Raw genomic sequence first — 21,447 nt, forward strand, 5'->3', positions numbered from 1 at the left:
CTTATCGATGGATTAACGTTACGTGGTTTTATTCGTACGACACAATTTCGTCGTACGTATACATCTGTCTATAAATATATCATATATATACATTCTTACCCATCGCCTTTACACGTTCCGAATTCATTTCGTTTACGTTTAAACATTTTCGCATTTTTCTTTTCATCTCGTTCGTACATACGTAATATACAGTTTTTCCGTTCTCTTGAAAGAGCCTAGCACTCGTTTACGAAACGTTGTTTATTCGAGATAGTACCGGCCAGTGTCTTTTTTTTTTCAATTATTACTAGCTTATCTACAGCACTATTATAATATTTATATGCTACTTTATTCCTATTCTCTGCTGTAATAAATTTCTTTCCGTCAAGAATTCCAACTAGCGTTTTCGAGAATGCCGTGTCGGAGGATGCTGTAAAAGAAAAAAAAAAGAAAAAAATTCTCTTTCAAGAGCGCTTGAAAAAATTTCGAAAACGCTCTGCACTTCGAGTCTACTACGTTCCACAAAAAGAAGAGGAAAAGGGGAGAAAAATGGCGAAAAAGCGGCACGACGTACTTTTCCCATCTGGTTTCAAAAGTTTCACGCGCGGCTCGATTTTTATTTTATTCCGAGTAACAGCGCACAATCCCCGAAGCGTTTCGATTTCTCTCGGACATTTTCGTTGCCGTGCGAATTTTTCGCTGTGGCATTTTACGCTCTGCTCGATGATCCATCCGCGTCTGTATCCGTCCCTCGTTAATCCGTTTCTCGAGTGCACGCGAGATGGTTTCCACGTTAGCGATGCGCTTTGTGCATAGACACGAATTTGCTCGCTAAAATCGCTAAATATTCCATGGGCCCGCGAACCTTTCCACGAGGATGGGACGCTCTCTCGTGAAAGGCGACCCATTTATGGCGACGCGACACGACGCGAACGAACGCACGCGAAACCAGGCTTCCACACCGTTGGGACAACGTTCCAGCGTTCTTCCGTAGGATTGTCGAACGCGAACGGTCGTGTCTTTTATTTTACGCGTTACATTTTACATTTTACAAGGGACGTAGTTCAGAAGGGGCAGGGGGGGGGGGCAGAAACGAGGAGAAAAGTTGTACAAATATGGTGCTCTCTGTTTTTTCTTTTAGTTTGCGATTTTATTTAACGCGGATTAATTTGTTGGACGAGTAGCTTTAGCAAAGAGCGCACTCGAATCGAATTAACAGAGCCGATCAACGAACGTTAAAACTAGGTCAAAAAGTTACAGCGCAACTTTTAAATCATCCATTTCCTTTCATCCTCGAAACTTGCAATTCGTATGGCACGTATGTTCGCTGATCATTTCTTTTCTTCTTTCTCTTTTTTTTTTTTTTTTTTTAAATTACGTACAGTCGTGAAAAGACGTGCTTGACAATAATGATATTCTAAACTTTGAAATAAAATAGCACTAGGTTAGGATGCTGATAGAGCCACCGTGTGTAATTAATTTCGTTAACATCGTGAAAATATCGGTAATTTAAGTACTTCGAGCAACATGCTTTTTAACTCGATTTCTTCGAATTAAAAGGTAAAGACGGATTCTTTTCTCTTGTTTTTCTTGCAATAATCCGTCAGAATCGAATTACGAAAGATGGAAAAGCTTATTCTCACAGCGCTAATCACTATCGTACGATGTTTTGAATTTATGAAAATTTCATAGATTTAAAAGACCAGCAATTGCGTATCGCGTATTCGATGCATTAAGAATCTTTATCGCTCTTCTAACCTTCGATTACCAAGATACCGATCTTCGAATCGAATAAAAATTCTATGAAGAAACCGTCCGAGTAGGCTACTATCGCGAGCAAACGTATCGTAGATGTACGTTCGACGACTCGATAATCCTCGACACCGCCCTTCGCTTTTCCAACTTTAAAATAATTTTCGCAAGATATTGGATGGTCGACGATATTCCAGGACCGACCCCACCCTTAACGCGTCAAGCGAAGTGGACAGTGACGACATTTCGCACTTTGTTAGTACACGCGGCAACAGCTACCAACGTATACAACGTACATACCTACATAGATAATATAGGTATAGGAGAGGAAACGAGCTTTCTCAGCAACAGCTAGCCTTTTGTCAGCTCCCACGACTTCTCGCGTCCACGCTTCTCATCGCCGTTCATCTTTCCAACTGGATTCCATTGCACTTTACCACGGTAATTTTCCGCATCCGTCGTAATTCGTTTCATTTTCTCTTATCGTTCCTACGTTTTATTTATTTTTTTCGTTCGTTTTATTTCATTCGCATTTCCTAAATCAACGTTCTACGTAGCTTCGTAAAAATTTCGTTCCCTTCGTTCTCTTTCTTTTCCTTTCCTTCCTCCGTTTCGCTGTCGTTTCATTTGCCGGTTCTATCTTTTCGGCACATGGTCGTATTTATGAAAAAAGTAAATCTAGAAACACGCAGAATCTGTTTTATTTTGTTCAAACCATCGTTCGATTCTTTTCTACTTGCGATGAAACAAAACCTGTGATTCGTTCGTGCCAGTAGTAACGGAGTAAGATTTTTTATTCGCACGGAGCACAGAGCTGTTACTAAATTTATACGTAAATTTGGCATAGAGAATTGACTGAAAAGTTCGTCAAAGACGATAACGCAGACGAGTCTTTTCAAAGTTCTTCGAACACATTTATACAAAAAGTGTTCGTCGATTCTTTGTTTACGTCGGCGCATATATCCTATCCGAATTTCGTTCTTCACCCGTCTACTTCTACTTTTCGTCTCTTCCATTCTTATTCGTTTAACGTTCTATTCCGTTTTCGCGTGTCTCCTTTTGTTTCTCTGGCCAGGCGATCGTCGTTGTCGCACTCGTTGGTCTCCGCTTTTGTCCCACGTCGCGCTTTTCGCCTTTCGCCCCAATCCTATCTCCATCCCTTTTCCGTTTCGCCAGCTTTCGTTAATTTCGCCTCGCTCGCCAAGTCTTATCTCGCAAATCTTATCTCCGTTGTACGTCCACCTTTCGCCCTGATTCCTAATGCATATATGCATGCACTTACGTACACAAGTACTCGAAATAAACGGCTGCCTGTCCTCTTTCTCCCCTCGTCACCTCCTTTTCCTTCTTCTCTTCTATTTCTTTATTTTGTTTTCCCTCGAGTTGACCAGTCTCCATCCCCCTTCTCGTTCTTCTGCGAGTGTCGTTAACGAGACCCGTGTGAAAACCGATCTTTATCTATCGTCGATGATCTCTGCAGCGAGGATAATTAGCCCGTAGAAGAAGGGTGAAAATTCGCAATTACGCAATTAAATGTCTGCTTCATTTCCCCTCTCGTTTCATCGACAATTATTTTTTGTTTCTTTGCTTTTGGCTCGCTCTTTAGTTTCTTTATTCTTTTATCCGCTTTCTTCGTGGCTGACTCGAGTAATTGTCTCGCGATTTTGAAGTATTTAGCGCTATTATAGGATACGAAGACACGGAGCTAGAATTCTTTGATTCTGAGGAAAATCCCGTTACAGGGCCAAAGAATAGACATCGAAGCGCGGAAACATATAGTTTCCGGAAATCTTCGAGTAGAGTGTATTTCACGTTTTTTCTCGAAGATTTTCCGCAACTTGTCAAGATTTCCCGCGTGAAACGATCTCTTAATCTTATTAATCTTATTAATGTCAACCCGTGTTATCGTCAGAATTTGGGATTGTCGCGGGATATTACGATATAACGATATTACGATTATCGAACTTGTCTTGATAATCAATCTCTGTACTTCTACTCGATTTAGCATCATTTTCAAATCCAGACATTTTTATTATTTTATCTACGTAGAATCGTAAGAATAGCCGCTGGCCGACGTGACGCGAATAAAATGCTCCCTTCCGACACTTTAATTACGATAAAACACCTCGCACTTTCCCTAATTCCTCTAATTACCGTGAGCACGAAGAAAATTGCGATGGTAGAAGCGAAACGAGATAGCACCGCGTTTTATATCCCTCGAAACCGATAATCCACCGTTTCGCAATCGGTCGAGAGAACAGTCTTCGTCGAGGTTCGAAACGCCTGATATCGCGATCGTACTTTATTTTCCTTTATTCCCTCGATCGATTTCCCCCTAAATATTTACCAACGACCAGCGGTAATTGTCGAGAATTATCGTTTCCTCCGTGGCTCAAGATCGTACACGCTTCTTACGCAATTCATCCTGTTTCGACCGTAAATCATATCCTGTCTCTGCACCAGCTGAAACTCTCGTTAGAACGAAATAAACCGTGTAACCTCTCCACTCGTTCATTTTTTATCAATTGATTCAATCTTATAAATATTATTTATCAATTAATAAAATTGAATTTGTCATGGAAGAACAATTACGTTCTATATTTACTTGTTTTTATTTGAAATATGTACAAAAGCATTAAAAGTGGCAGTCGATACCAGGGAATATTTTCAAATCTACTACAAACGTATAAATCGTAACGTTTAGTAAGATCCTTTAAATATAAGTTTAAGATAACTCGGATTAAGTGCTAATTCAAAACACGTATCAGTGGAGACTTATTCGTTTCCTTCCGTGCTTCTTTATTCTCCGAACATACCTATGTACATATGTACTTACAAAGCCGTACTCGCTCGGTCTAGCTTTCAGCTTATCACGATTGCGTAAAACGGTTGCAAATGTACGAGATATTGCTCTGGACCAGTATAGGTTACGTAGATGCGAACGATGAATTCAACAAAAATTCTAACGACCTACACGAAAGAAAATAATTTCATAATTTCATCGTCACCACTTGCTCTACGCGACTCTTAATCCACAGGTAGATAGTAAACAACGACGATAATGCCTCTTCTCCGTTAATTGTAAGAGCAAAAGTACCTTCAGCAAGCGGCTTTGCTAGCATTATGCCAACGAGTAGAAAATGTCTGTCGAGCGAATGGAATAAAACGAGGGAACGTTAAAAAAAGCTCACGATCACACCATCAACATAGCAAGCTCACACCATAAAAAGCGTGTACGAAAAGGCAAAACACGCTAATATCTTTTTTGCTGGCAAAAAGAATATCGTGAAACGATCTGTTCTTTATAGAGCGCGATAAGTGCAACCAACAAATTATGTACTCTACCTTAAAAAAGTTGACAGTTGTATCATAGATGACAATTAGTTTCTAAATCTCTCCGTTGATCGAATATATATATATATATATATATATATATATATATATATAAGTTTGCATTTAGTTTAATTAATTCTCTATGTTCGGTACGAGTTTTCGATTCCGTATATACTTTTCTGCCTTCGCCTTCTAACGTTACCTTTTTCTCGAAATCATGTTTTACGATATACCGATATAGGAAATGTCCTATCATGCAAAAATAGATTATACACTCTATGTAGAATGATCTTACAAAAATTCCAACGAGTTCACTTTTCCAGAGAATGCTTTCAGCCATTTTTAAGCAACTGTTGACATTAAGTAGAAAAAAGGAGAAGAAAAATCATTGCTTTTAAAAATCTCACAAAAGTCGTTCCTTCAAATACGCTTATATGATCTTAAACGCTTACTTACCTCAAAAAGAGCGGTCAACAAGCAAACACCAAACACGGCAATGATTAATCTTCTAGCAGGAAGCATCCTCGTTCGGTTATCGTTCCCTGTCGATACGTTTCACGTTCAAGTAGCTGCGATGTTAGCCGGCAGTCGCCTTGGCTTACAGCATCCCACGCTATTCCTTGCAGGTGCACATCGATCACGAGCACCGGCTCCTAAGTCGTAAATTTCGTTCTATTTTCGAACGAGACGCTGAAAATCCGATTTCCACGGCCCACAACCCGGCCACGCGATTATATATTTTATCGATTACAACACGATCTGGTTCGCGGCACGATTCGATTTCATCGAACGGATCGATCGATCGATATATGTTCGATCGAAATTACGACACGTTAACCAACTCAATTTTCACAAAAGTTTATGACGTAAACTTACTAGTTCGAATCAGGTAACAGTCAATCAGTTTGGTTAATCAGGTTAATCAGTTTTATTAATAAGACGTTTGATATTTCCGTTTCCCTTTCTGACCAGTTAAGTAGCTTCGCACTGGAAAAGATTGATGAAAAAGAACCGACTTCGACGGTGGCTGAGCGTGAATTGAGGGAACAGCAACAGTGCAGCTGTTATTGTTGAACACGCGCTCGATCACGTGGCTACCTCCCACCAACGTGTCTCGACACCGCGGACCAGGGGTGTTACAACTTAAATATTACGCAGCTAAATTACGTATATTCGTAATAAAGGTACTTGTAGCGCGCGACAATATCCCTCAAAAGTAAAACACGCTGAGACTCGAAAGTCATATTCTTCGCGCATGTCTGACATTTCTCCTTTACGAAGAAATGTCTTGTCTGCACTTTCTACGCGCGCGCGCACACTAGCAGATAATTCATAAATGTACATAGCGGCAACTTCGCGTCATAATATACGGCATTTTCGACGCCGAAATTATCTTTACGATATATCTCACATTACTTTCATTTGAAAACGATGAGACAAGGGCTAAATTCTTCTTTAAAAACAAGTTCATCTAGCCATTTTACACAACACATCGGTTTCTTAACGACTTTGTAAGAACGGTTTTTTCGTAATTTTACAAAAAGTCACTTTTGCAGCTGCTTACCATAGGAATTACGTGTTAAAACTATCCACTTTGAAGATAAATATTCCAATTTCGATATAACTAGGCTCTCTAAAAATTGAATCAAACATATGATAGATTACATACGAAATAATGTATCGTCAAAATTTCAAAAAGAAAAAAAAAGCTAAGAAAGTCAATCTACTATCTTAAATAGTACCAAGTTTAAAAAATTCTCGCTTTTTTCAAACATATTACAAACACAATTATTTTTGCAGAGAGTGAAATTAATATCTTGGTGTTAAAGATAGCAAGGTATGTATATATTGATAAATTATGTGTCCATTGTGATAAACAATGCGATAAACATAAGTATATGTATATGTCATTACTCAATCTTACCTCGAAAACTACATCCGTCGAATGATGATGAATGATTAGTGTTTTAGCTGATTATTGTTGATAATAAAGTAAACTAAACATCGCTATATTATAGCGAGTTGTTTACTATTAAGCGTATAAAATATTTAAAACTCTATGAACCACGCTGGTTTCCAGCTAGTTGAACGTGAATCTTATAAGCAATCTGCACGTTCCATAACTAGGCAAAAAACGCTAGATTTTTTTAGGTGTTACGGATATTTGATGATGCCATGCGTCGTACATAAGTTTATATCGTGTATGCATATTAATATTCTGTATGTAACCTGTTGTACCTTATTCTGAGACTAACGCAATCTTTTCCTGTATTATCCGTCGATTTTGCTTCCACGAATCAAAGCATTCTTATCTTCGACTTTGCCCAACTTCAACAAAAGCATCCTACTAAGAACAAAGTAACGAAGAAAAAGGGAATACACAAAAAGAACGCATATTAATGTATTCCTTTTGTATATTTCTAATAAATTAAGCAGACTTTGGAAATAAAAATTAGATCTACTATTACATTTATACAATAAATTATCCTATCTTTTATGTAAAATAAGTTCTAAAACGTTCTTTGCTTTTGTTTAAGTATATCGAAACTGTTTTAAACGATATAGTATGATTATGACAATTATAATACGATAAAATATAATGCAATTTGTTTTGTTCTTTTATGTTTTAAGTTTATGTTTCGAATTTATGTTTCAATACCTTTCTGCTTGTCTTAGATAGCAGCTATCTTCGTCCTATACCTGTTGAGGCGGCACATCATATTAATTACAAAACAAACAAATTTCTAATTCAAGCATTCTTTAAGACAAAAACAAAGAGGTGTCAGCCGGTTAACAGATGGATTCCGTTTAGCAACGCTTGATTTATTTCTTGGATACATACCGGCTAGAATACATTGACGAGCTCACTCGACCGTCTAACCACGAAACACAATCCATAGAAAATATGTAGGCTAGCAAAATGATCGGAATATTGAAAAATCTGTGGATAGTGAAGCCAATCGGTGAAGAAATTTGAGAAGAAAACGGGCACGGTCCACGCAGAAGATCGAAAGTAAACTCGTTGATCTGTATATCGTCGTCTCGGGTCTCGAGTATTTCGAGCGAAGACGATCGCTTACCTCAGCTGCGGTAGCAGCTGACAAACCTTCTGCCGTGGCAGCTTCGTCGTGAATATCCAACGGTGAATATTTTCTGGTGGACAGGTGTTTGCAATCTGCTCGCGCGACAGCCGGCACAGAGTTCGTGACGATTCCTTGAGAATCGAATCGAATCGAATCATTTTATATCTGACAAAAGTACGAATTGTCAATTAACTTTATGTATCTTTTGTGTTTTATAAAAGAAATAGAACGTTCCAGAATCGATACCATCGATCGATAAAAATCGATAAATGTTGACATAGAACATAAATAATTAATTGACAAACTGTTAGGCAGAATTGATAATGTTGAAGAAGAAGGAAAGAAAGGAGCCTATAAGAGAAACACGATCTGCGAAAGATCTAGTCCAGTGTTTCCGAGTGTTACAACCATACGTAAATACTAATGCCTCGCCTTCATCCACCGTATTATACATGCAGTCCCATTATATCGTGTTACATCAGTTACACATTATTCGAGTTGTTCGAAGAGCTGCTTCGTCTCAGCTCGAGATATCGCCAGTTGAAGCAGACATCCTGATTGGGGATGGGAATAATACCTCTATTCGTTGACGAACTTTTTCCTTCAAAATACCAAAAAATAAAGAAATAAAATAAAGGGATGTAAAATGTATATTGGTACGACACATAATTCAAAGAGGTAAAAGGTTGTACAAATTATATCGAATAAAATAAATTGAAAATCCTTTTCCACTCAAATTTAATTTAAAGATTTTTAAAATATATATAATATATAACATGTGTTTAATATGTTATAAAGTAAAAGTGTTTATATCGTGACTAATTTAGATATTAAAGGAGCAACCATCTCTTTCCTTCTCTCTAGTAAAACTGTTCACAATGTTATATAATTGCATGAATATGATGAGAACAAATACTTACCTATCTATAAATGCATTGGTTTTGCTCGCATCGTAAGAAGATAAGTACGAACGAGAACTCCATCTATCGGATAACGAACGAAACATGATCTGTCTGAAGAGAACGAGTTAAACAAACCAGAAACGAGAACACGAATTTGGTCCATTTTCCACCTGCATGATACTGTAAACGATACATAAATTAACATTTTGATCCGAGGAGCGGTGTGGTCGTTTTAATTCATAATCAGGACCCCAGGCCAATTGCAGGCGAACACGGACCACTTCTGTGGCATGTAGTATCGAATAATTAATGATCCTTCGTTTTGCGCTTTCCTGTATTCAACCAACGTTCCTACTTATTCAACTCTACTTGTGTTACAAGTATATTTCGAGAAAACACGAGCAAATGACTAAAATATTCCCTACCGATACTACTTTAGATTTAGATAATAATTTAATATTCTTTTAATATCTTTTAATATTCTTTTATCGGAAGATTCTTTTTACCAAAAAAAAAAAAAAAAAGGAAAAAAAAGAAAAAAATGCAAAGAGCAATGTATGGTATTTAGCCATGAAAGTATAACTCATAAATTTGTAATTTGCTTTATATCTTTAGTTTTGATTTGGTTTGTATATACCATTTTTTTATATAGTTTGCCAGTCGCCACCTATTTGTGCATTGAATAAGGTTGCATGGTTTCTGTTCCTCCAGTTCCCAATGTCCCAAAATCCCAATAATGTCATAGAGTAAAAGCATATTACGTGATACGCATGCGCAAAAATAAGTGGAAGTAGAAGAGTTACGTGAAACAAAATTTTAAGCAATCACGACTCTGAAGTATAAGCATAGCATTTATAACATTTGTGATTACATTTTGTATAATCATTTGTGATATCTATTACGTATCAAGAAACGAATAAATGGAAGGGACAGAAGAAGAATTTCCTGCTCAGTGGGCACTTGACCTTCTTGAACCTACACGTCTGGATCGATCTAATCATATTTTTAAATATTATGCAGTACCATTTAGTACGATTGCAACATCAGGTGTAGTGGTACTTAAAAATGTACTGCAAAAAAAACCCGCAACAGCCAGTAGGTTGATAAAGTAAATTATTTTTAACATAATTAACCTCGTAATAACTATAATTCATTGTTAATTTATTTCGGAGAGATACTAAATAAGTTACCACATTTATTATGTATACTTTCATTTGTTCTGATGACAAAAATAAGGTACTAGAAATACGTTTTAACGAAATGCATTTTAGTCTCCCACTATGTGATTTCCCTTTTACAAACTAAAGCAAATTGCTATTACAATATATAATGCTTAACTTTCGAGTCAAGTAATCTCAATGTAACCTATTTATGTATGATCTTGAATTCATTATTTTTTACTACATACATACTAATTTTTAATATACAGTAATGAATTAATTTTGTTATCATTTCATAAGAAAAATCTAATTTCTTTCCTTTGTATCGTACATCTAATATTAATGCAGCTGTCATATTATTATCAATCATATTATTAAGTGTATTCAATTTGTAGATAAGCCATACATAGTATTGGCGTCCGTAGTTGGTTTTGTTCTCGGTTGTGGTTTTCATTGGATATCTGATATAAAATTTGCAAGAAAGGATGCGATAATGAGAGATTATATAATGCATCATCCAGAACGGTTTCCTAAACCAGGTATAAAGCATTATAAATATCTCCATTTTTTTTTTTTTTTTCAAGAAATCTTTATCTCTAAAGATTATAGAGATGTATTTTTAATATTTTAGACATTAAAAAATATGCAGATATTTTTGATGAGTGGGTCCCAGTTCGTTAAAAGATTGAACTTTAGTCACGGAGCAGGTGTTCTTTATTAATAACAAATAAACAATAAAATACACGACTTATCGTATACTATATTTACCTTTATTTTCTTATACCTTTGCTTCTATTTTTAGACGTATAAGATTTAGTACATAAAGCGTTACAGCTGAAATGTTTGCTCCAAAACTATAAAAAGTAATGAACAAACTTTTCCTACAGTCTTTATGATTCTCCAGAGCCTTTTAAATGATAATGGACGAAAGACAAATAAACATCTTTACTAATCCCCTAGAAACTGTTAAAAGAACATCCACAGCTTTTTGCATTGAATGAAAATGATCGTCAAAACAAGTTCAATATCCGATAAAGTATTCTTTAAAGTTAACTACAGTAAAAAAAATGAAATGCACACAAGTATTACATGCAGTGTGTATAATAGAAACAAACATGTGAAAACAGGAATAAGTTACATATTGTATAAAAATTTAATTAAAGTCGATAAAATGGCTTTGTAGTTCGGAAACATTTTAATTTGTAGTTCTGATAAAAGTATATTTTATTGTATAAGTACACTTTGTTATTATTAATATTTTTAAATTCTTTGAGAACTTATATCGTTTATTTGCCATTTCCTCTTTAATATATTTGTCATTTTTATATATGTATATTGTATATTGCCTTGAACTGCTTCCAAGTAGAAAAATTTTACATTTATTATAAATGTTACTTATATAAACAACAACAAAAGAGAATTAATTAAATTCTTTCTAATTATCATTCTAGATTTTGAACATTTCTATTTCTTTTCAGGATTATAATTATCATTGTACAGTCCAGTTCCTTTTGAATCTCCCAACCAGGGATATTTATTAGGACATTCCCTGCATGTTTCTAAATACCTATAAATATATTTGTTATTATTTTAAGTTTCAAAATATTAGATACATCTTGATTATATGTACATGTTATTTATCTATTTAGCTATATGGATATTTACCTTGTTGTAGTAAAATTTGATTCTGTAGGTTTGAAATCTAAAGCACATTTATTTGGATTGTTACATGGTGGTCCAGGAAGATTTTCTTTCTTTTTACATGACCATCCTTCAAAATTATTCAGAGATTTTATCGGTTTTGGATCAGTTATCCATGTAAGAGCTTGAGTAGCTGTTACAAAGTACACATCGGGTCTGTAAATATAATTATTTCGATAATTTATAAAAATTTTCTAATACGAAATATAAAAAATTACATGATGTATAAGCTATTTTCTGCTTACAGTGTTACTGCCCAATCAAGGAACTTTGACAGTCCACGTTCGAGTTCCTTTATTTGAAACCAGTTAGTATGAAATGGCATCATGTATGGTGCTCTATTTTGTTCGTAATAACGATTAAAATCTTCTTGCAACCACTCAAAAACTTCCTCAGGATCATGATTGTGAAGCACACATTGATCCAAGTATGGACAATGTCCTCCTTCGTAGCTTTCAACATAATGTGCATTCAATGGTAACTCCCATACTCCTAAAAATAAGTAAGATACCTTTCCTTCTTTCACAGCTCATGCCTTGTATCATATATGATAACGTACATAAAGTTACTTTATTACCTTGAAATGATTTAGTAGGACATGTGCCTGCTTTACATTCATGTGGAATCTTATAATCAAGAGTATATGGCCAAATTGGTACTTTTAATGGAGAAATTCCAATACTGCTATCGTATATGTATCCAAAATCTTCCAATACTTTGTACTGAGTATTTCGACCTGGTTTTAAATATGGAGCTCTCATGCCTACAATTTCACTTATTGAAATATTACTAAAATGCTTAAGTATCTCTCGCATTCCTATCATTTCTCCAACCCATTCCTCATATCCTTTATCTTCTAATCCCTTTTGTAGTCTAAACAAATTATATCATACATATATATATATATATATATATATATATATATATATATGCATATGAGTATTAATTCACTTTTCAAATTCTTTAAAGAAAAAATAAAGAAAAATTGGATTGTACAAGAGTGGTCTTTAAAGTGAGAAGATTAGAAGTACTCACGATATAGTCTCGGTAGCAATTTCATGTCCATCGTGTGCTAAACTTTGTACCATATTATAATTACAATATTCATGAGAGATAAAGAATGTTCCTTTCAAAGGACAGTTGTTTGGATTTAATCGATTAGTGGCAAATATTTTTTGATAATGATCGAAGTTATTGTGATTTATTGCTCCATCGAATGTCATTATTATCATTTGTGGTGTCTGAAATTTAGGAAAACTATGTGAAAGGTATTGTTGAAAGTAATTTTAATAAATAGTAACAAATAAAGAGTATATACTTCTTCTGGGTGAAGACCACCAGGAATTATCGTACCATCTCTTGAACAAAAACAATAAGGTAGCTGACAGTTCGCGGGATCACACTTCTCTGCTAAGTCAATTGGTGGTTCGGTGACAGGCGGTGGGGCTGGTATTAACAATAAGTTTTCATTACTATGAAACTAATGAGAAATAATTTAATTTACGGCTATTAAAAATAAAGTACTCACTTGTGGCAATAGGTCCGCAACGTGCTTCATTTTTAAAAGTGCAAAATTTACTAATATCATCGAAATGTAGCCCCGACGGACACCTGTTTAGATACGGATAGCCGTCGACGCACTATCGAAATTACACATAAACATGAAATTTCTTTGTATCGCACTTTACAATTAAAAGACATATGTATTGTTATATTATTAAGTTTCAGCGTGTTTACCTGATAAAATCTTCTGCATGTAGCTGGATCTGCAAAATTACCATTGCCTTGACCTTCAGGGCATTTGAATTCTTCATCTTTTCTCTCTTCCTCCTTTTTAGCAGTTTTCTGTCCGTAAACTACAAAACAAACAGGTATTCCTAAATATTTGTAAAAATAACTAACGGTTTCAGAAATATACGTGTAAATGTTAAAATGGAAAAGATAAATGGGAGAAAAGAAAAACAGACGGAATAATATTTTCAAGAAAATGAAAATGAAAATAGTTAGAGATATGCGTTATACGTATTGTGTCACATGGGCCAGTGACAAGATCAATGTCTAACATTGACTTCCACACGTTGGTAACAGTATTTTGCAAATCTTAAAATTCCCAGAGCGATAATCATCTCGTACGCAGTAAAATACATATGTATTTATTTATTTTCTATAAAAAAAATTCTTGATAATTATTCACATGTACTGCCACCTGACAGATTTCAATGATCTTTTAATATGTTGTAGAAATCAATATCTTGAACAACTTTTTCCCTTGCATATTATTGCTGGACTCTTTTAATTTTCGAGATATTCCCATAAGCTCTCGGTACCACTACATTGAATTTTTCTCATAGTTGTACGTTCGTGACAGCGTACGCGTTAAAATATTGGTTGTTAGCTGCTCGACAGCGAGCGGACCGGATAAAATAACGCCTAACCCAAACTTATAAATTACAAACAAAAGGAAAAAACGTTGTTCAAAATATTGATCTCTGCAACATATTAAAAAATCATCGAAATAAATGAGGTGACATTACTTGTAAATAATTACCAAATTCTTTATTACGTCTCCTACGCGAACGTCTCTGATGCATTCTCCACACTAATAGAAAAAGTTAATTACAATAAATTTTGTTATTTGAATAAATAATGTTATTTGAATAACTTCAAGGCTGCCATCAAAATTCTTCCCCCATTCTATTATATGTTAGATAATCACTCTACAACTGTGTTTAAGAAAGTCTCTTACAAAATGTTTACACTATAGAATGCCTTTGAGTCGAGATTTTTGATACTTTGTCATTTACCACCACAACGTACTTTAGACGATCGTGCTAAGAATCCGTAATTACCGGAATGTTTTTTTATTCCAAGCGTCAAATGAAGAAGGATATACATTTAACGTAATTTTACTATCTTTAAAACAAAACGTTTCCGAAAGTAATCATACGTGAATTAGAATAAGATTCAGAAAGTAGCCAAACGGATTTAAAGTGAAAGAAAAAGTAGAGATGCGGCCATAATCAAACCAACAAACTAGGAAATTACGTATGGTTTGGTTGGGCATTTAATTCGACGAAGGAAGATTCGGATTTGACCACGTTGAAATCCTGAACGGATGGACTGTCGGGAGAAAGTAGTGTTTCAGGAAGATACTCCACTACGATCTTATGATAGGTGTAAAATGAAATAAGCGTTGTTTCGTTTACGATATAAAGAATTTTGAAAACAATTTCATAGTAGTAAGTTTCGATCATACAATACATGAGATCATACTACCAATGAAGCTTCGTTTGAAACATTTTTTTTTTTTTTTTTTTTTTTTTTTTTTTTTTTTTTTTTTTTTTTATTAAACTATCAGTACTAGCTTAAATATTGTGGCGACTAATTCGTGCCGCAGCATGTATATTGTTAGATGTATCAATTACCGTCTCAACAAACCATATACGCGTTACCTTTCAAGTACAGTAAGAATTAAACTGAAATCTTTTTTCACAAACTTTGTCCATATGAATTGAACACGTACAAGAATTATTGATCGGCAAAGTTGCTCGTTATAGGAGCGAATCTCGCATATGCATGGATGCCAAAAAAGATCGGTTTAGCAGCAAAGTGGAAAGTGAAGGTACTGCTCTGGCAATGACGTTGTGGTAAATCGTTCAGGTGCAACATTTCCATCGGCCGTGGTGCACGCATACACAGCCGCAAACGTACGGTACACCATATACGTAAACGTCGAAACTTATGTAAACAGCAGTGAAACCACCGACCGGGAACCTAATTTAACGGCTCTTCTCTCGTGTTGGCATGCCGGCTGGTTCTTTGCTTCCTCTGACTCCTTGCCATTTTATCTGTGTCAACTTTATTTACGACACGCACCGTGACAATGCAAGGAACTTTCAACGTTCCATGGAAATCTTGCTTATCGTGGAGAACGCAATTTACATGGTGATGCGCGTTTCACGAATTCTTGAGAGAAAACTCTTTTAAATTTATTCGGCGGCAAATTCAATATTAACTAGAAACATTTATCATCTTTAATACGTATGGATCGTAGAATTTTAGTAAATTTTTCAGGTATAAATAAAAGATCGATGCATTTAACATAATGATATATCAATATGTATACAGTATCCCAACGACTTCCTGACGAAATTTTGTATTGTAGGTATTATGGTTATATACGTATTAACAAATTCGAAAAAATTCTGAGAAGCCAGCGGAATTTGCATTAGAATATAATCTATCTATTGATAACCGGTTTTTGGATGTACAGTCAGTGTATATCTTCATATGTAATTTTATTCGATCTATCGATCTTAAACATTGCATTAGAAGTATAATTTATTAATAACAAGATACCGTCTCACGCAATGGGTCAAGGAACATCCTTGAATTCGATTAACAGGAGAATTGGTCGATGAACGTCAGTTTATAACGACAAATCGCGATGCATTTATTTTCCTAATTATTGCTATTTTACATAACGATTGTTGTCAAATAATTATCAAGAAAAGAGAAAGAGAAAGAGAATTGCAATCTCCATTCAGTAAGCTGATTCACAGAAGAATTGCAAACTATCAAAAGAATGTTCTGAGAAGGTCGTTCTTTTATTGTATCTACCTTTCTAACAAATTCAAGCCGCTATACTAATTGTTTGAATTATTCTTCTACATACAAAATATTTAATAAAATTAGGAATGGACAAAATAAAATAAAAGTCTCGAATCATTGCCATATTTTTGATTACAGATCAAATTAAAGGATGCACGTAGATAATCAAAATTTTAATTCGTAGGATATTTTTCATTTACTAAATGAAAAACAGAGAAACATAAAAATCAAAGTTTTAATACAATCTCAATGTCCGATAAAAGTAGAATTTTTTTCATTCTTTTTTACCTATATTATCTCCACTTCTTTCATACAAAATCGATCGTAATTCAAAAAGATCAATCCAATCTTTACTACGAGTGGTAAATGACAAATCTCAAAATCTTTATAAAATCCCTCGCTACGATGAAAGATCACGGTAGGAAGAGCTGAAGGTTTTATGTCGCCCAACGGGTTTGATCTCCCGTCCGATCTCTCTTCGAAACAAGCAGCTGTGTCTTCCTACCTGTGGCAACGATGAACACGACGACACAGAACAGCAATCGACTCCTTTTTGACGTCATCCTTCACGAAAATCGTTTCTCCAATTCTTGTTACAGTTTGATTAAATTTACACAGCACTTACGTCCGAATGTAAATGTTTAAAGGTAATCTTTAAATCGTGGGTTCGTGTTGCACGAACATACTTGTTGTCGATAAACCACTGGAAGAAAGAAATGTCACGGTACTGTTAGCCAAGGTTTACCAGCAATGGTGTCTGCCATGGACTACGGGAGTCGGGAACCGAACGGTAGGAACCGTTCTTAGCTCATTGGCTGACCACTTTCTACCACCGCACCGTCTCCATCGTCCGAGAAATCTTCGCTTTTATTCGCACTAAAGCTGATAGTGGTTTCGAATAAAGTCTGCTAAAAGTCTGGATTCTTGACGATTTTTAGATACTCCTCGGATAATTTCGAACCGGATAACCAGCCATCTTTCTAATATTTTAATTCAGTTAATTCAATCGGGACATGATTGTCATTCCTTCATGTTCAAAAGCGAAACAAAGGTATAAAGACCATTTATTCATTAAGAATAATAACCATTGGATTTTAATGTACAAAAATACATACGTATATACACAAAAAAGTATTTTTCTCGTATTATTTCATCAACTAAAACCATCTAATATTGGAAATCTATTGAATATTTACAAGGTACACAAGAATACATTTTTTTTTTTTTTTTATTATCGTAAGTACATGTGTACGCGTATTATGAAAAAAATATAATTATATTCAAAACTCAACCTTGGTCATTTGTGGCCCCTTCTTCTGTTTTCCTTTTGTAGCCGATTTCTTTTTCTTTATCTTCCCGTTGTCTCCTTCTTGAGCCTCAGTAGGCTGCCAATAAGGATTGGAATATCCCTGTTCGCGTTTTATAACGTTTAATTCTTGAGATGCTAAATGAATTTTAACAATGGTTTCCGAATCTAACAAATATTTAGTACGATACGTAAAATTTAAGGACCAATTTATGATCGGATTCCATTTTTGTTGCACTTTAAGTATACGGTGAGTAAAATGAGGAAAATGAAGAAGAATATCTCCAAAGAATGCCGTGTTTTCTAAGACAGTAGATATTGCTAAAAAAAAAAAAAAAAAAAAATATATAATGTCTCTAATCATGTTAAAACTTATTTTCTTATAAAAAGAGGATTATATTAATAACAAAACAATTACCAGTTTGTATAGTAACATTTTGTGGCAATAATCTATTATCTGGATTGAAATCTTCATTTACTATTAATGCCTTATTTACCTCGATCGCATCAATCATCTTTTCACCAATAACTAAAATCATCTTATACAAACGTTCGTAGTTACCTATTTTCTGAAGACGTTTAACGGCTTTAGCATGTTCCTTGCGTTGATGTCCAAATGATTTTTTGACTAATGATATTTCAGTTAAGACGATTCAATCAATATAATAATAAATAAGGATTTATTATTATCTATGGCATAGTATCTCTACATAGTTTTATATGTAATACATATTACAATAAACGACATATTGTATGTAGTATCGAAAGGATACAACTGCAATTATAAAAATGCCACAAATACGATATAATAAATGTCCAAATAAAGGCTAATTATATTTTGAGCGGATACATAATTCTTCGTAGATCTTAATTTGAGATGCATCGCTGTTTTGCAGCTTGCCGCTGATTTGGTGATCAACACCGAAGGAAATATACTGCGCATGCGCGGTACATGTCAACACTGACACGATTGCGACATAAAAGAGAATGCGTGGCATTTTGTCCAGCGAAAACTGCTTGATATATAAAATAATATATCGATAAAATACCTATGTATCAAGGTAAGGAATAGTTGTCAAATGTCCATGAACCTTGTGCTTTTCCAGAAAGAACTATACAATCTTGAACAAAATTCAATCGACAATGTGAAGCCGCAAGTTTACAAACGCGACATTGCAATAATGCTGCCATCTATTAAATTTCGTACATCGAATGTATCAATATTAGTGTCGACTTTTCCGCAAATGATCAAAAGATTTACGCTTGTATTATACTTACGTGAGGAATTTAAATTACGATGCATATGTGTCTTTTTAGATTTTCTTGTTAACCCTATCCATGAGAAGTGCTAAATCGTATTAGGAGATCTTTCTGTACGTACAACAGGGCAACGTTTAAGTCATTAAGAAAACATTAGATAGGGAAGATTGAATTCACGTTACATGTATATGGCACGATGATTTGATATGATATGAAGATATTTCCATTTAAAATCTTAATAATATATTTAATGATTTCATAATTTCGAATCTAATGTCGACAACAAATATGGCAGCGACAGATGATACAAAACTTGATGTAAGTATTTATGTTGGAAATGTAATGTTAAAGATGTCGTTTTATTTTTCATTAGGCGCGTTAATTATTTATGATGGTAGTTTATATAATTAAAATTTTTCAGTAGAAGTATCGATAATAATATGTAAACATTTCAATGACAAATATAATATAATAGTATTAATATCAGATTTTAATTTGAAGTTTAAAGTTACAATGGAATATGCTGACCCTCAGAATATCGAAGGTGAGCTGACAGTAGGAGGCAAACAAAAATCAAATCTTGGAGAACCTGAATTTAATACTTTGGATGAACCAATCAGGGATACAATTGTAAGCCTATAAAATATTTTGTATGTATATATATATATATATATATATATATATATATATATATATATATATATATATATATATATATATATATATATATATATATATATATATATATATAAGAAAATTATATTCCATTACATTGTATTGTATTTATTATATTATGTTACGTTGTAGCTCAGGGATGTCAGAGCAGTGGGCAGGAAATTTTATCATGTTTTATATCCCAAGGAGAAGAAATGCCTATTAAAGGAATGTATGTTACTAGAAGAATCTTAATATTATAAATCATGAATTATATATAGTAGTGTCTTATTTTTAATTTTTAATTCTAGGGGATCTTTGGGGACCACTAGTATTATGTACATTCATGGCAATGTAAGTTTAATATTTTTTATAATATTCTGCATACTGCTCTTCTAATTACGATTATAAACCGTAGTACATTTAATACCAATTGTTGTTGTTTTAGGATATTACAAGGTTCTTCTGATACAGCAAATAATTTTAATGATGGGGGACCAGAGTTTGCAGAGGTTTTTGTAATCGTATGGATTGGATCTATGGTTGTTACATTAAACTCCAAATTATTAGGTGGTAACATGTAAGTAATTATACTGCGTAGAGAAATTTAGTATCTGTTGTAATACTAATGATTGGGGTTAGGTAATGATAGTATACTGCATGACTTTTATGTGCGTGAATTTGTAGATCATTAAGAGACTTGTAACTCCTTATTATAAAACAGGGTTATTTTGTTTTAAAAAATCTGTTTTATAAATATAAAATGTTATAATAGAAGAACGAATGACATATGAAGTATGCATTTTATTTGCTAAAAGATATTTTAATATGTTTGTTATAGATCTTTTTTCCAAAGCATTTGTGTCTTAGGATATTGCTTGTTGCCAACTGCCATTTCCCTAATTTTATGTAGAATCATATTAATGGCAGAACAGACTACTTTCTTATTTAGTCTAAGATTCGTAATTACCATGATCGGATTCATGTGGGCAACATATGGTTAGTATAATTTTATAGAGTTTTATATTGATGGACACTTGCATATCAAATTCTTACATTGATACATTCTTGTAAATATGATTTGTATATATTTTAGCATCCATGGCATTCCTTGGCGACAGTCAACCAGTAGGAAAGAAAGCTTTAGCTGTGTATCCAATATTTTTATTCTATTTTGTAATTTCCTGGTTGGTTATATCTCATACTACATAAAATAGATCGTAAGATGATGATAAGAAGACTGTACATTGTCCTATATTTGTGCACAAGAGAAGACAGAATTAAAAAATCGAGCAAATCTTGCTTACAGTGTACTTTGAAATTCGCTAAATTTAAGCATATGTCACGTGTTAAGAGTTGTAGATAAAACTTATTACCGTAGATGCGTATGTTATTTATTATTATACAGTTTAGAGAATCAGAACTTTGTATGTCAATTATAATTATACGTACGTATATAACATTAATGTAAGCATAAAATAACGAATAATACTTAAGTAAATTATTCGCAGATTGTTATATATTTATACATAAACTCGATAAACAAGAATAGGCAACAAGATGCAAAAAAAAAGATGTTTACTTCATTCCGTTGAAACTCAAAATTATCGTTCAGTGTCTATAATGTACAGTTTGAAAAAATATAATCATTGTCAACTGTTTTTCTCACAAACGAACATTCCTATTAAAATATCTATTTACTTTTT

The 21,447-nt window shown here is 34.0% G+C and overlaps 5 protein-coding genes across 7 annotated transcripts in view; 2 read left to right on the plus strand and 3 right to left on the minus strand.

Annotated features, from left to right (window-relative positions):
- Positions 1-6,152, minus strand: part of LOC126873154 (tumor necrosis factor receptor superfamily member 4-like) — a 23,179-nt gene extending 17,027 nt beyond the window's left edge. The window contains exon 1 of the mRNA XM_050633743.1: positions 5,521-6,152. Coding sequence (XP_050489700.1) covers positions 5,521-5,586 — 66 coding nt within the window. The 5' untranslated portion in view covers positions 5,587-6,152. The remainder of the gene's footprint in view (positions 1-5,520) is intronic.
- A 3,580-nt stretch (positions 6,153-9,732) lies between these two features.
- Positions 9,733-11,485, plus strand: LOC126873179 (uncharacterized). 2 transcript variants are annotated; one of them, XM_050633804.1, is made up of 4 exons: positions 9,733-10,144; positions 10,605-10,748; positions 10,841-10,912; positions 11,012-11,485. In XM_050633804.1, exons 1-3 carry the CDS (start codon positions 9,970-9,972, stop codon positions 10,888-10,890), a joined length of 369 nt encoding a protein of 122 aa, XP_050489761.1. In that variant the 5' UTR covers positions 9,733-9,969; the 3' UTR covers positions 10,891-10,912; positions 11,012-11,485. The 2 variants fall into 2 exon arrangements, with proteins under 2 accessions (XP_050489761.1, XP_050489752.1); XM_050633795.1 differs by lacking the exon at positions 11,012-11,485 and having other exon boundaries at positions 9,735-10,144; positions 10,841-10,972.
- Positions 11,468-19,218, minus strand: LOC126873064 (chitin deacetylase 1). Of its 2 annotated transcripts, none has more exons than XM_050633566.1 (9): positions 19,106-19,218; positions 13,648-13,766; positions 13,439-13,550; positions 13,229-13,356; positions 12,946-13,151; positions 12,488-12,783; positions 12,156-12,402; positions 11,875-12,066; positions 11,468-11,776 (listed from the first exon to the last, which is right to left on the minus strand). In XM_050633566.1, exons 1-9 carry the CDS (start codon positions 19,128-19,130, stop codon positions 11,674-11,676), a joined length of 1,428 nt encoding a protein of 475 aa, XP_050489523.1. In that variant the 5' UTR covers positions 19,131-19,218; the 3' UTR covers positions 11,468-11,673. The 2 variants fall into 2 exon arrangements, with proteins under 2 accessions (XP_050489523.1, XP_050489514.1); XM_050633557.1 differs by lacking the exon at positions 19,106-19,218 and adding an exon at positions 17,027-17,173.
- Positions 17,593-18,747, minus strand: LOC126873165 (coiled-coil domain-containing protein 134-like). The gene is made up of 3 exons (XM_050633771.1): positions 18,601-18,747; positions 18,246-18,455; positions 17,593-18,148 (listed from the first exon to the last, which is right to left on the minus strand). Exons 2-3 carry the CDS (start codon positions 18,364-18,366, stop codon positions 17,802-17,804), a joined length of 468 nt encoding a protein of 155 aa, XP_050489728.1. The 5' UTR covers positions 18,367-18,455; positions 18,601-18,747; the 3' UTR covers positions 17,593-17,801.
- LOC126873128 (protein YIPF6) lies at positions 19,025-21,413 on the plus strand. The gene is made up of 7 exons (XM_050633693.1): positions 19,025-19,405; positions 19,589-19,717; positions 19,895-19,973; positions 20,053-20,095; positions 20,190-20,321; positions 20,583-20,740; positions 20,838-21,413. The coding sequence occupies exons 1-7, from the start codon at positions 19,361-19,363 to the stop codon at positions 20,951-20,953; spliced, it is 702 nt and encodes a 233-aa protein (XP_050489650.1). The 5' UTR covers positions 19,025-19,360; the 3' UTR covers positions 20,954-21,413.
- Positions 21,414-21,447: the final 34 nt, after the last annotated feature.

This window comes from Bombus huntii, chromosome 2, assembly GCF_024542735.1.
Source record: "Bombus huntii isolate Logan2020A chromosome 2, iyBomHunt1.1, whole genome shotgun sequence".
Classification (NCBI taxonomy): Eukaryota; Metazoa; Arthropoda; class Insecta; order Hymenoptera; family Apidae; genus Bombus; species Bombus huntii.